Genomic DNA, 15,200 nt, shown 5'->3' on the forward strand with positions numbered 1-15,200 from the left:
TCAGTTGCTCTCAGTTCCTAGCACCCCAAAAGCAGGGTCCCGACAAGGGACGGGACAGATCCAGGGCAAGCGGTGAGTTATGTGCTACCCTGGCATCGAGATGGGCTTGGCCAAAGTGCCTAATTCTTAACTATAAGTTAAGAGCTTGATCATAGACAAACGCTGTTGTGATCCAAAAGTAATGATGAGACTGGGACCCTGCTAGGGATAGGAAAGACTGATCTGGCCTGAGCACTGTAGTCTGAGATTGAGATGGCCCCAGGAGAGCAATTCCATAAGCTCTAATGCATCTCTTATTATGTCCATACTAAATGATTAATATTATGAATTCTTATATGTTTGCTGGCTGAGAAGAAGAGAAACACATTCATGGGACTCCGCCCTTGGGTGGATCCTCCTGCTGAAAGAGAATTAAGTCCTAGGAGAAGCATCCCCTAAGGGAAAAGAACCTTACCCTATGGATGGTGACCACACCTATGTGTACGCCCCAACCCCTTCATGCTGTGGAGATTTAACTAGGCTGTAAGAATGGGTTGGGGGGCCAGATCCACGGGGCCAGATCCACAGATCCTGAGAGAGACCAAGAACGGGAGAGAAGCAGAGAGAGAGAATGAAATAAACTGATCGAGTAACCAGTCTGGCCTTCTTCCTTCCGTCGCCTGCCCCTGACCGACAGCACACACGGCGGTTCCGGGGCACCGAATGTGGGTGGTGAGACAGAGCCGCCCAGAGAGCCTGCGAGTGCGCGCGCCCCTTGGCGAGCCTTAGTTTTTTACAGTGCCTAATGCTTAACTATAAGTTAAGAGCTTGGTCATGGACAAATGCTGTCATGATCCAAATAGTGATAACTAGATTTGGACCCTGCTAGGGTGAGGAATGATTATAATCTGGCTTGAGTGCTGGCAAGATGTTGCCAGGAGAACTGCCTTGCAAGCCTCAATGTATCTCTTGCTATGTCCATACAAAAATAACTAGTATTAAGATGTGCATAAGTTCTTGGACAAAGGAAAGGAGAAAAACCTTAAGAGGTATTATACCTGATGGCCCTCAGGAAGGGCTTTCTTATGTTGATTTTGCTACCTGGCTGTGTGTAGCCTAGAGGGCAAGGTGGGAGAGACAAGTAGGGGGAGACACTAGTGAAGGAGAATCCAGAGATGCGGCAGTAGATGCAGAGAGAAAACGGAACTGGGACTGTGGGAGATGAAAAAGATGGAAGATTGAATAAACGGTAACTAATCAGCAACCAGCTCGGTCCTCGTTCTTCCTTCACCTGTCCTTGGCCAACAGCCATCCCGATCCAGCCCACACATGCGGGCAGTGAGACAAAGCTTCCCAGAGAGCCCGTGAGTGCACACGCCAGTCGGCATGCTTTAGTTTTTTACAGACGTTAGCAGCTAAAACCTAACAGAAGGATATGGAACAAAGTTCTGAGTCCTCAAAAGGTAGAGAAAGTTGCCATCAGGTAGAGGAGCTATGAAAGTAAAAAACAGGAAATGAGAAAACTCTCCCTTCTTCCATTGAGGGCTTTTCCCTCAACCTTGTGTTTATTCCCACAATGAGGATCTGGTAAAAGCACTCTTTCCTTCCTTCCTCCTTCCTCCCCCCTCCCCCACAAGCTCAGGGGCTACTCCTGGCTCTGTACTCGGGAATTACTCCTGGTGGTGCTCAGGGATGCTGAGGATCAAACCCTGATCAGCCACATGAAAGGCAAACGCCCTACCCACCGTACTATCACTCTGACCCCAAAGCACTCATTTCTTTGCCTGATTGAGCTGCTGTAACAAAACACCATGGACTGGGTTACTCTATAATAGTAGATATTTATTTCTCATAGTTCAGCAGACCGAGAAGTGCCAGGTTAGAGAGTCAGTATGGTGTCCAGTTCTGGTGAAGATCATCTTCCTGGTTCATAGCTGCTACCTTCCTGACACGTTGTTATAAGATGGAAGGGTCAAGAGATCTCTGTGGGAGTCTCTTTCACAAGAATACAATCCCACTCATGAGGCTTCCACCCTCATGCTCAGCCCAAAGCTCCTCCTCCTAATACCATAACATTAGATATTAGGGTAATGACAAATCGTTTAGGAGGTACATAAAAATTCAGAAAGAAAATATTTGCTTTCTAACTTTCCTTTCCTCTCAAGTTGCTCCTATACCATTGGTATCTTCTCTTCATTGTGGCCAAACTCAAGTTGTCTTTATGTAGTTTTGGGTGTCAAAGTGGGCTTGGCAGCATGCAAGTTAATCACTTTAGCCACTGTACTATCTCTCTGGCCCAGGTTTTGCATTGCATAAGATTGCTCTGTCAGAGGTGAACAGTGAATACCTCAACTTTCAAACCCAATGGGCAAAGATACTCATTAAACTGGTCTCTACACCCTAAGCCCAGCATTAGGTCCTGAAAATAGAGGAGTCATTTAGCGTCTGCTCACAGAGTCACAATCTACTGAGGGAGACATGAGTAGATACTGACACTGCCTTCCCTTACATCTTGAGACATCGTTGTCTTAATTTTAGTCTTATTTCTCTCCCTCTCCAGAGAACTTTTCCTGTTTTTTTTTTTTTTATTACTAACATGTCTATTTATCTTAGGACTGGAGCGATAGCACAAGGGGTAGGGCATTTGCCCTGCAAGCGGCTGACCCGGGTTCGATTCCTCTGTCCCTCTCGGAGAGCCCAGCAAGCTACCAAGAGTATCCCACCTGCACAGCAGAGCCTGGCAAGCTACCCGTGGCATATTCGATATGCTAAAAACAGTAACAAGTCTCATAATGGAGACGCTACTGGTGCCCACTCTAGCAAATCGATGAACAATGGGATGACAGTGCTATTTAGGACTACCTTTTCTTTTATTTTATATACTATTTTCAGTTGGGGGGAGTTCTTGAAAATATTAATCCAATTGCTTCAATTCCATTTGTGTGATTTTACATCTGTGTTGCTAGCTGACATATAGCATCTGAGATGTAGAACTACTCATAGGATATAAATATGTCTACCACAAAGTTCTTTAAAGTTATCTCAGATCTGCTTCTCTCCTGCTGTCCACATTCTTTGTGAGTGAATTATTCCACCTGACAACTGAAGGTACCATTCTCAACTCTTAACTTCTTTCACCTTATACAATAACTTGTAGTTCAATTCTATATCTTCTATAGATGTCTGATCTGTCAGCTGCTTTCCATTCCCACACCACAGGCCTCATCTAGTGAAGACTTCCTTTTATCAGCTCCCCGTGGATCCCTTAAGTAGCTTCCTATTTGCTTTCTTTGCTCCTAGTTTTGCCCCTTTAACCCATCTTCCAGTCTGGTGCAAGAATGATCTTTCTGAAAAGCAAATCTGATCCCTTTCTCTCCACTTAAAAATCCTCCAGTGACTTCCCTAGTCTTCAGGATAAAATCCAAGCACTTTATCATGTCTTGAGGGGTCTTTTGTAACCTGATCTTGCCTGGCTTTCCTGCTTCATTTCCTCTACTTCTTCCTCAAATACAAAATTCCAGCTGTACCAAATTATTTCCCTGGAATTTCTCAAGCACTTCAAACTGTTTATAATTCAGTGCATTTATACCTGCAGATCTTGCTGGCTGGAATGTCCTCCCAGCTTACTTCTGTCCCCTCTGTTTGATGAATATCCACTTACTTATCAAGATTCAACCCTAGTACTGTTTCTCTGACAAGCACCTCATTTGCCATCTTTCACAGTGCACAATATATCTTGTGCACCACTATGTCACACTCATTTATGATCTGTCCCTCCAATGCTTGCCTTTTGGGTTCTTGAGCAGTCATCCTTGTATTCCTATACTAGCACAGTCCTTTGATGGAGAGGAAATATACTTGCTGAAACAATATGATACATTATTTTTGAGTACCTTCTCTGCACAAGGAAGACACTATACTAGATACTGTGATGGGTTTTGCAGGTCCTTTTCTCTGTTAAAGACACTTTCTCAATCTCCCCTTCATGGATTCTGTATCCTATCTGCCCCTTAATGTATGACCTCAGCCTCCTTTCCATCTGTATATACACTGAGTCACCCCATCCATTTCCTTAGCTTTAATTACTGACAACTCCCAAATCTGTTCTCCCAGCAAAGAACTCTCCCAAATTCCAGATGCTCCCAGGCATTTCAAAATCAGCACACATTGAAATGAATTATTTTTCCTTTCTTTTATTCCTTCTGGGATAGAGGAAAACGATAATTATCAGATTTTCTGAGACCGATTTTTTCCCATTTCTTTAGAGGGGCTTCCCAGTGGTGCATGATCGTCCAAACAGGCGCACACTCCATCCTTTGTGCTATCTCGTGGTCTGAGACCACTTTAAGATAAGCAGAAGAAACTAAGACAGGACAATGGCATTGTTTTTCAGTGACATTCCTAGGTACAACTTGTATTTTCATTTCGAACCTGTTGGCAGTAGACTTTTAACATTGTGCTTGCTACATCAAACGACTCAGCAATCTGTCAGGGTTTCTAATTGTCCTTCCAGAGCATCAGTTTTGACATACCTTTGTGTGTGAAATATACAATATTTAATTTTTAAAAGTTGAAAACACTTTAGAGAGAAAAAGATACCTTGTGGAACAAAAATGTAATGATGTCAGTAAAGTTTAACTTCCTTTCCTCAAACTAGAAACATACTCACCATTCCTATTAGGGCATCTCAATTTAACTCCCAAGTTGACAACCCAGAGTCTGAGGAGAGCTACAATAAGGGAGTGCATTTCAGGGCATCAGGAGGAAAGCCCTATTAAAGGTACAGTAACTACACAGCAGCAAACAATGGGCAATCAGCTTCACAGGAAGTTCTTTTCAGATGAAGTAGGAGGAAACCAAGGAAGGGAGGAGTTATGCCCAAAATGAAGAGCGGTTTGAAGAACTTAGCACCATACATTGATCCAGCTAATAGACATTTATGAATGTCTATACAGTTCTACATCCTCTCCTCAGTGGTTTAAGAACGAATTAGAGCAAACAACTCAAGGAGTTCATTAACTAGGGAAGGATGGGTGTCAAAGGATTTAACTATGGCATTGCTAAAACAAAGGACATGCAGTGTGAAACTGGACAGTTGGAAGAGTGCCTATATTTTTTACTGGGGAATACTTCACAAAAGAAGCATCATTTTAACTTAGGGTTACATTTTGGAAGATGTATAGTTTTTTTATCTATCAGTTGGCTTAGAAATATTTCAGGAAAATGGGATATTAAGCATGCGGGAAATGAATTAGACACATGCTTACATTCTTACAGTCAGGAACACTAATGTCCCTGGAGAGGAAGGAGCCTTTATCTTCAGCTTTGGTTTACTCAGCAAAGCAGTTTAGCATTGACTCTGCACACAGTACCACAGACTGCTTTTTTTTTTAATTAAAAAAAATTAATAATTTTTTATTTATTTTTTGCTTTTTGGGCCACACCTGGCGATGCATAGGGGCTACTCCTGGCTCTGCACTCAGGAATTACCCCTGGCGGTGCTCAGGGGACCATATGGGGTGCTGGGAATTGGACCTGGGTCGTGCAAGGCAAACGCCCTATCCCCTGTGCCATTGCTCCAGTTCCCCACAGACTGCATTTTTTTTTTTTTTTGGCTTTTGGGTCACACCCGGCGATGCACAGGCGTTACTCCTGGCTCTTCACTCAGGAATTATTCCTGGCGGTGCTCAGGGGACCATATGGGATGCTCAGGGGACCATATGAGATGCTGGGATTAGAACCCAGGTCGGCCGCGTGCAAGGCAAACGCCCTACCCGCTGTGCTATCGCTCCAGCCCCTCCCCACAGACTGCTTTTAAAGTCAGAATTATATATGTCATGGATAAGAACTAGCTCACATCTCGTCTTTTAGTGAACATATATTGAGTAGTAGAGTGGAATGCCATATGCCTTCGGTAGGCATATGCCGAAGAACTGCTTGCAGGGTACTGTGGTTTGGAGGCTTCAAAAATAAAGACTTCTGAGGAGAAATTTAAATGTCAGATAAGAGGTAACTCGAAACAGACCAACCAAGTATAGAACAGGAAACATCATGCACAAAAGTATGATGCATTTAAAGAATAACAAGTAGTTTTTGATGAAGGGTGGCAGCAGATAATGGGAGATGAGAAAAAGAAGCTACCCAAACTGAGCCACAGGAGACTTTTGTGTTATGATGTCTGGATTTTAGGCAGCCAAGGCAATGGTGAGTCACTGTAACGCTAGTTGAGATCAGTGTTTTTTAAAGAGCAAATTGCAATCCACCCTTGAGCTGTAGACCCAATTTAGTAAATTGGGACCAGCATTTAAAAAAAAAAATGAACTAGAAGAGTAGGAAAGATTACTATGCCTATTTGTAAAGGTAAATCATGTTTCATGATGTTGGTTTCAACTGTATGTAGTTAGGAATATTGCATTCTGATGTAAAATATTTCTTGATCTGAGATAAAAGTGAAAAAAATTGGTGCAGGAGAATATCAAAGTTTCAACACTACAAATAAAAAATTAACAGGTAATTATTTTTGGTAGCTATTAACATGGACTGGAGTGATAGTACAGAGGGTAGGGCGTTTGCCTTGCACATGGCTGACGCGGGTTTGATTCCTCTGTCCCTCCTGGAGAGCCCGGAAAGCTACCGAGAGTATCCCGCACGCACAGCAGAGCCCAGCAAGCTACCCGTGGTGTATCCGATATGCCAAAAACAGTAACAAGTCTCACAATGGAGATGATACTGGTGCCCGCTCGAGCAAATTGATGAGCAACGGGATGACAGTGCTACAGTGCTACAGCTATTAACATAAAAGTCAGGTTCAAATGGGAATGAGTACTAAACATCACTACTATGTAGTCTGTCTTAGTGATTTGGATCTACACTTGTGTCATCTTCAGCCTAAAAACTGATCCTCAAAATAACATGGTGCCTTACTCCAGTATAGATCATGTATTCTGTATCAAATTAGTTGAAGTCTAGAGATCTTGAATCCATCAATAATGGTAATATAGTGACTATCTCAGACCAATCTGGGATTGATGTTTGGGAGCCAATCTATTCACTGTTGAGAAATGTCAAAATGAAGTAGTAAATTCAATGAATAATGAATACAATGGCACTTGAATTTATAAAGAAATTAACTTAAATAGGATGGTCAGAGAGATTCTAAAAGTTGAGAACAAGTTATGTAGATAAAAGGTATCTCTGAATGGAAAGACAGCTAGAGAAAAGTTGTGCATAGGAAACAAAGACTTTTAGTTTTGTGAAAGATTTTTTTGGGAAGAAAAAAATAAGGCAAGGGAAGTAGCTGGAGTAATGAGCAGATGTCTAATTATTGAGGGGAGTCATGGTAGGGAATTTGGACTCTTCCCCACAGGAAAGAAGTCACTAGAGATCATGCAACAGGAAATTAAGCATTAGATTTGTCAGTATGGTCTGTTTAGAGGGAGGCCAGTCAAGAAAATCATTCAGATAACTAAAATCCAAGGAGGCAGATGATGGCAGCTTTGAGAAACAATGTGAAGATAAGATCAATATATTTTAGTTTGACTTTAGATGAGTATAAGGAAATAGTCCCTAGTTTTTGTGATGTTTTCTCTTCATACATTGGACTTACTCTTATCTCTCTACTGTTGCTCTTTGAGATTAGACTGAGTTTGACATCTTTTTAAGGGTGTGAGCCAACTTTGCCACTCTTAAACAACTGCTGTCTAGGAAGATAATTCCTGTGTGGACATTTTATCTGTGTCCCTCTCTCATGGGTTTAGAATTTATTAGTGTTTCCTTGGAGGACTTGAAAATATAATCCATCAACTGTGATGCAACATTTTAATTTATTGACAAGATCTGCAAAAATAGGTATGTTTATTTTTGCTGCTAATCTTTACCTTTAGTAAATGTCCTAGAATTTGATGAAGTCATATTTGGGTCAAAATATCAAAGGAGATGAAGTGTCTTATGTCACCATGGCAGCAGAAGTGATGCATTAGATTGTGTTCCTTGTTGTCAAAGGCTGTTTCTTCTCTCCCCTATATTCCCAGAATTTAGCTTTGTCCAACACATATTGCAAATGTTTTGCATCCTTAGTGTCTAATATGCTCATGTGTTTTAGCAGATGTTTAGTACCTACTTAGGCAATGAAGTCCCAGAGGAGGCATATTTCTGGGGACTAAGAGGAAAAGCTATAGTAGTTCAGCCATAATCCACCTGATACTAATGCTTAAAGATGTGGTTTTGTTTTTTAAAAAGAACTTTTCTCTTGGAGTAAGGGATGACTCTAAAATACCTCCCTGAGGTGAATGCTTTGCCAACAAGATAGGATATAAACTTTTTGGGAAAGCATTTTTTTGGGGGGAGTTTTGGGTCACACCCAGAGATGTTCAGGGATTACTCTGGGTTCGGCACTCAAAAATTATTCCTGGGGGTGTTCAGGCTACCACGTGGGATGTTGGGAATCGAACCCAAGTATGATTCCTGCAAGGCAAGTGCTCTGCCTGCTGTACTGTCTCCAGCCACAATATTTAGTTTTAAGTTTATGCCATTGCTGATTATCTACTATATGCCACTCAAAAAATACACAGCTTTTTGGCTAAGGTATGAAGGACAGATTGTAGTAGAAGGAAAAAGATGGAGAATTCGGAGCAGATACCTGACAAAAAGGCAGCTATAGTGAAATAGCTACCATGCTACCAGAGCTATCTTCCAGACCAGTGACTCTTCCATCTTTCTCCTTAGTATCCTTAATATGACACTGACTGGATTCCCAGGCCAAATCTCTTCTTCCACTCTACGAGGAATATGGGAACCGTTAGGCCTTGCTATGAAGTGTTCAGGCCAATGATCCTAACTCTCTAAATCTTAAAATTGTCTGTCTGAGGAATGGACAATCTGGCTGGGGAAAGCCGGCTTCACAGTAATTAGTGGATATACAGGAACTTCCTACTTCTCATGGGCCTGGCCATTCTGAAGCCGGATTTCCTTTTTCTGAGTTCCCAAGGAGGTCCACACTTGACAACAAAAACTTCCAGGAAATTCCCAGCACCTTAACTTCCTAATCCTCCTCTCAATTCAATTCTTTACACCCTCCCCTCCGGCATGAAGGTACTTATGATGGGGTATAACTTAATGCTGGAATATAACAAAACACTTAATGCTTTCCCTAAAGTTCATTTCCTATCTTCTTGTCCAGAACTGGTACATCTAGGTTTCAGGTTCTTTTCTCTGAGGCCCATTCGGGGCTTCAGGAGAGCATATGAGTCATAGCAATCCTGCAAACATAAGAATGGTTGTAGTGTTTCTCAAAAGTTCCTAATATTCTAGTTTAAGGTAATTCCCTTCTAGAAGTAAATCTACTATCTTTGCCAGGAATACCACCCCCAACCCCTTTTTTTTCAACTCTTAAAACCCAGAAGTTCTGTTTTTATGCTGTCAAAACTACTTACCTTTGGGCACTAGTTTGGAATTATAGATTAATGGCCAATAAAAACTAGTATTAAGGAAAACAAAACTCTGTTAACCAAACACAACCCAGATCTGAGCCAGAAACATTCACTGTGTATTTACTGTTGCAGGTTCAGTAATCATTTGGATAGTTCCCATTTTCCAGTGATCCAAAAGAGAGGTGGGGGTGATGAGTGAGAAAAACATAGTTTGCATATTTGCATATACTCATACAAGGAATTTTATCTGTGCAAAGAGAGGGTCATCTGGCTCCCCAGAAGGTTCTGGACTCCATTAAGATTGCCCTTTTACAAGTCTGGCTTCAGTTCTTCTTAGAGCTTTCAAGGCCTGAGATCACCCCCACTGATGGTGGAAGGCCATATGCTCTTTGGCTTCAGTTACAACCCGGGCGTTTGAGCCGCGTGGGAGCTGTGGACGCACCTTTCCTGGTCCTGCCGCAGGCCCTGCAGCAGCTGGTTTAGGAGTGTGAGGTTGCTGTCTCTGCGAGGTAGGGGCAGGGGTGGGAGGCAGTTCCCCTTAAACTCGATCACTGCCATCTTGGCCCGATCTTGCTCACTCCGATTTGGGATCTGCAGCATTCTGGTGTAGCCGCCGTTCTGGCCCTGGTATCGAGGGGCCAGCACCTGAAATAGCTTTGGGATCAAATCTTTCTCCTAGTGGGCGAGAGTTATTCAGGAGAGAGCAGAGTCAGACCATGCCACTTTATGGAATGTTCAACTTTCAGCACTCCCCATAGAAAGCTTCCATCATGCGCACTACCACAGGCACCCCCGCCCTCTAAAAATGTGTCAACGTTATGGAGGTGCAAGTTAACGGGCACGTGCATGGAATCAGATGGACTCGTGGACCTCAACTAAATCAAGGCACACCTTTCTAATTTGGTTTCCACCATGTGTCTTTAGAGTGCCTGAGCTTCATCCTGCCCCCACCCAAACCCCTCTTCTGACAGCCCTGAGAGATGAGACCTGGTGGGGGCCTGCAGGATGAACTCACCGTGAGCCAGAAGTCAGCCATCCGCATGGCCCGTTCGTTGGTGTCGCCCAGCTTCCCATAATCGATGAGCTGTGAGGAAACACTATCAGTGACCTAACAAGTCAAAAAACTAGGTGCCAATCTTACTCCTTTTTTGCTTAAAAAAAATTTTTTTTTTGCCTTTTGGGTCACACCCGGCGATGCTCAGGGGTCACTCCTGGCTCTGCACTCAGGAATTACCCCTGGCCGTGCTCAGGGGACCATATGGGATGCTGGGAATCGAACCCGGGTTGGCCGCGTGCAAGGCAAACGCCCTACCTGCTATGCTATCGCTCCAGCCCTAACTAATCTTATTCCTTTTATATCGGGCTGCTCATTCAATTCTACAGGAAAGCTCGGGGGCCACCTCGAAGTCCACAGCCCCAGCCAAGGTTCTAACTGAGCTGCGGGAGGGAGTCGGGACTCCGCCAAGACCATTAGGGGGAGGCGTTTACTAGGTGGCTGCAGCTCCATCCCTGATACTCCACGCTCAGGCCCCGCCCCCCAGGCGAAGGCCCCGCCCAGGGTCCCGCCCCCTCTCGCCTAACCTTCTCCGCGTAACCCCTCATCTCGTCCACGCGCGCCCAGGTCGCCTCAATGCGTTCGTGTCGCACCAGTGCCGTTAGTAAGTTCCGCAACATGTGGATGCGAGACTCCGGGCCAAGGCCCAGGCGGCGGTATACGCGCCCATGGGAGATGGCGGCGGCGACTGTCAGCCGCATGTCGACCCCGCTTCTCCAGCTCCTGACAGGCCGGAAGTGGAAGCGCGGCGGGAGAGGCGGGGCAGAGGCGACGCATGCGCCGTGCCCAAGGCGTGGGGACGTGTGTGCGCAGGACCCGCGGAACCTGCCTCGTTGGCAAACCGGGGGAGGGCGGAGAGCGGGGTGTTGACCTGCTTCCTGCAGGCGAGAGGGACGGACTGCGGGCGCAGCCGGGCTCCGGCGCGGCTGGGGACCAGGCGCCCTCTAGCGGGCTCTGAGCGTGCGTGAGGTTTCCTCCTGCGGGTGTGCTCGGCCGCCGCGCAGCCCGCTGGGAAGTGAGGCGCGGAGGGGAAGGTCGCCGGCGGGGATCTGGGTGTCCCCGGGCCCCGCCGCTGCCGCCGCCGCCGCCGCCGCCGCCGCCGCCGCCAGGTCTGTGCGGTGCGGAGTCAGAGCGTTGGGACCGTGTGAACCGAGTGACTTACGAAAGTTACTCTCTGTAGTAATGGTGGAATGCACGGTCGACACTCTGAGAAGGCGAATCCAGAAAGGGAATAAAGGCTTTTGTTCAAGTTCACGGACTAGTGACAGTTAAAAACAGATTACAGCACGCAGGAAATTCGATGGGTTAATTAATATGGACATTTTTATTGCCTAAGCCAGTGGTTTTTGTTTTGAAAAAAGGAGCAGTCATGCAAAACGCATTCGTACGTGAATGTACGTTAACGTTATTAACATTTTACTGTTTAAGAACCTTAATATCAACATTATACTGGGGTTTTGTAGATATAGTGGTTCAATCCCTCTCCCCTGCGCCCCAACCCTCCCAGAAGCTTTGTTAAGTACTCTACATACGCTTTTCCTTCTCTCTTCGCCCCAGTCTCCCCAGTACCTCTGAATGCGACCTTATTTGGAAATTGGCTCAGGGAGGTTTTACTGGGGTACATTGAGTACCTAGTCCTTATACAGTTCGAGACTGATATAGGCAGGCAAAAACCAGGCATGAGGGGACAGACACATAGACACACAAGCCCTCTGTGACCGGAAAGGCTAGAGATTGGCAGTTGCAGGTCAAGGATCATCAAGGAGTTCCAGGACACTAGATGCTAAGAGCATGCTTTGGAGCAGAATCTAGCTGACATCCTTTAGAGAAGGTATTGGTCCAACTGACACAATGATTTTATACTTCTACTGTTCAGGGTTTTGAGACAAAATACTGCTTTTGTTTTGTGAGACTTTATAACTGAAGCCTTCAGGCAATGATGATGTTTTTCTTGACATGTTCAGTAGAGTGTGTGCTTAGATTTGCTGTGCTTTTGCTCATGTGTGACCAGAGATAAATTTGTTCATCTGGGTTTTTTTTTTGAGATTTTTATTTTTAAAATTTATTACCATATTTAGGAAACATGGTTGCAACAGTATTAATATTTAAGGTTTTGCTGTACAAATCTTACAGCACCTTCAAGACCAAAGTACTCAGACCTCCATTATTGGTTTGTTCCCATTTAGTCTACCTTTTCTTTCTCCAGCCTTTCTTTAAAAAATTACTTAAATTTTTTAAATTAAATTTTTTGTTGAATATCTGTGAGATAGACCATTACAAAGCTGTTCAGAATTGGCTTTCAGTCAGATGAGGATCCAACACCCATCCCTCCAACAGGTGCACATTTCACAGCACCAGTGTTCACCGTTTTCCTCCCACCGGCCCCCAAAACCTCCCTGCGCTCTCCCACACCTGCACCTTTCTTCTCTCTCTTCTCCTTTGTGCATTATGATTTGCAATACAGGTACTAAGAGGTCATCATGTTTGTTCCGGGACTTCAGTATTTTTAATCAGAAAGGTAAGGCTGGAGTAGCTCTTTTAACTGGGTGGCAGCTTTAGGGTGTGGACTTGACTACCTAAGCTTCCGGAAGTGCAAGGGAGGTAGGGGAAGGGAGCCCATGCTGACCCTGAGAAAGACTGGAGATTGCAGTCACAAGACCTGCATACCCAGCTTCTTGGTGAGGTGTGTCCCAAGATGATGGAGTCTGGCCAGGGGCATGGCAGTGATTTTTGATTGTGGAAGTAAGTAGCTGCTGTAAACCTAAAGTAAATTTAGGTTCTGCCTGGGCAAGCACCACTCTGACCTGCCCCCCTCCATGGTCTGTTCACCCTTGCATGGGTCCAAGATTAACTGTGGCTTTTGATCTCTTTGGAGATTTATTTATGGATTTCTGAAGCAAGGTCAATAAATGAGCTTATCTAGCTGAGTCAAAGGTGGTTTGTGGACATGACTCCCACATACCTAACTTTTGGCCATTTAATTTCGCAGGAAAGTTGGTCCCGAGTTGTTGGGGTCGAGCCAGCAGCAGTTTTGGGGTATCAGGAAGCCTGAGGGCACCATTAGGTTGCTGATGCATTTGCCCCATGGGTACAGGTTGATCTGATGGCAGCAGCTTACCCACGTTCTTGTTCATTTTTATCTCAATAGATATCTTTATTTTTAAATTTAATTTATTTATTTTTTGCTTTTTGGGTCACACCCGGCCATGCACAGGGGTTACTCCTGGCTCATGCACTCAGGAATTACTCCTGGCGGTGCTTGGGGGACCATATGGGATGCTGGGAATCGAACCCGAGTTGGCTGTGTGCAAGGCAAACGCCCTACCCGCTGTGCTATCACTCCAGCCCCATCAATAGATATCTTTAATCTGAAGCTATAGTTATACAAATAGTTAGGAAAAGTCTTAGACAGATGGATATATTGACAGATTAATACAGATAACCCCAGTCAATAAATTACAGAAATTAGAATGCTGTTTGTGTCTTGTTTCTTTGGGATCAGTTCTTGTAAACCCCAGTAATCTGCAATAGAAAATGTCACTGAGCATCACCATAAAAGCTGGAGCCTTTCATGTGGAGGTCAGGGTTCAATTCATTGTACTGCACAGCATGTGCCCTCTAGCATTGTGTAGGTGACCTGTGGCTTCATCACTGGGTTCAAGCAGCACCACATCTCAGGGTCCAAGTTCTGTACTGTTGGGTCTATACAGCTGGACCATGTGTGTGTTATCAGAGTGGTTCCTGAATCCCTTGAACACTGCTTGGGAGGACCACGACCTCCCACCACCTCACCCTCCCTCCAAAATAAAAAGATTGGTCAAAATTATATATATATATATATATATATATGTATATATCCACTCCTGAAGATTTTCTTTGTTGCAAAGGTAAGAGAAAAATGCTGGCACTGGTATTACTTAGTTCCATTAATTTAGAAGGATTATCTACTTGATAGAAATGTATAGCAACAAGCACTGTTCTTTATTAATTTGACCTTTTAATGCTATGTTTTTCTTTCTTTTTTTTAATTTAGGAGACCTCAAGAAGGGACTGGTTGATAATTTACATAATCACAAAATAAGCAGTGATTTAATCAACCACTCTTATTTTATAAAGCCTTCATAAACCATTTTTTTTGTTTTGTTTTTTAGGCCAACTAGAAAGTTCTCAGGTCTAACTCCTGGCTCTGCACTCAGGGACCACTCCTTGCAGAGCTCTGGAGACCATATGGGATGTTGGGGATCGAACCCCAGTTGACTGCATGCAAGCAAGTGCCCTACCCACTATACTAGCTCTCCAACACCTCCATAAAACCTTTCAGACAATGAGGTTCAGAGAGCTCTTTCCTGGTGCTAGGAGATTTATTATGCTCAGACAGTATATGAGAACTTTACATATCTTTGTAAAGATATACATACGTTGCCCTAAGCAGCTCTTTTTTTGACTATTTTCAAATTGTGTCCTATAGGATATCATTGGTTTGTCCTTTCTCCCTTGCCACAAAGAGTTTTGGTTTATCTGGTAATAATCTCTAAACATTTTAAGACAACACTGGTATATCCTGTTCCCCTTGCCACAGGAAGCTTAGGTTTATCACAGTGCTCCTGAGGCACTTCCATTCCACTGCATTTATCTGTAAACTCCTCTCCATGTCCAACTAACATATAAGCATTCATAATATTAATCATTTTGTATGGACACAGTAAGAGATACATTAAGCTTATAGAATTGCTCTCCTG

At 44.1% G+C, this 15,200-nt stretch overlaps 1 protein-coding gene across 1 annotated transcript; it reads right to left on the bottom strand.

Moving 5' to 3' along the window:
- Positions 1-1,724: 1,724 nt before the first annotated feature.
- On the bottom strand, positions 1,725-11,209 carry MRPL17 (mitochondrial ribosomal protein L17). Its single transcript, XM_004621215.2, has 3 exons — positions 10,989-11,209; positions 10,423-10,491; positions 1,725-10,082 (listed from the first exon to the last, which is right to left on the bottom strand). The coding sequence occupies exons 1-3, from the start codon at positions 11,160-11,162 to the stop codon at positions 9,807-9,809; spliced, it is 519 nt and encodes a 172-aa protein (XP_004621272.2). The 5' UTR covers positions 11,163-11,209; the 3' UTR covers positions 1,725-9,806.
- Between the last annotated feature and the right edge of the window lie 3,991 nt (positions 11,210-15,200).

This window comes from Sorex araneus, chromosome 6 (genome assembly GCF_027595985.1).
Source record: "Sorex araneus isolate mSorAra2 chromosome 6, mSorAra2.pri, whole genome shotgun sequence".
Taxonomy (NCBI): Eukaryota; Metazoa; Chordata; class Mammalia; order Eulipotyphla; family Soricidae; genus Sorex; species Sorex araneus.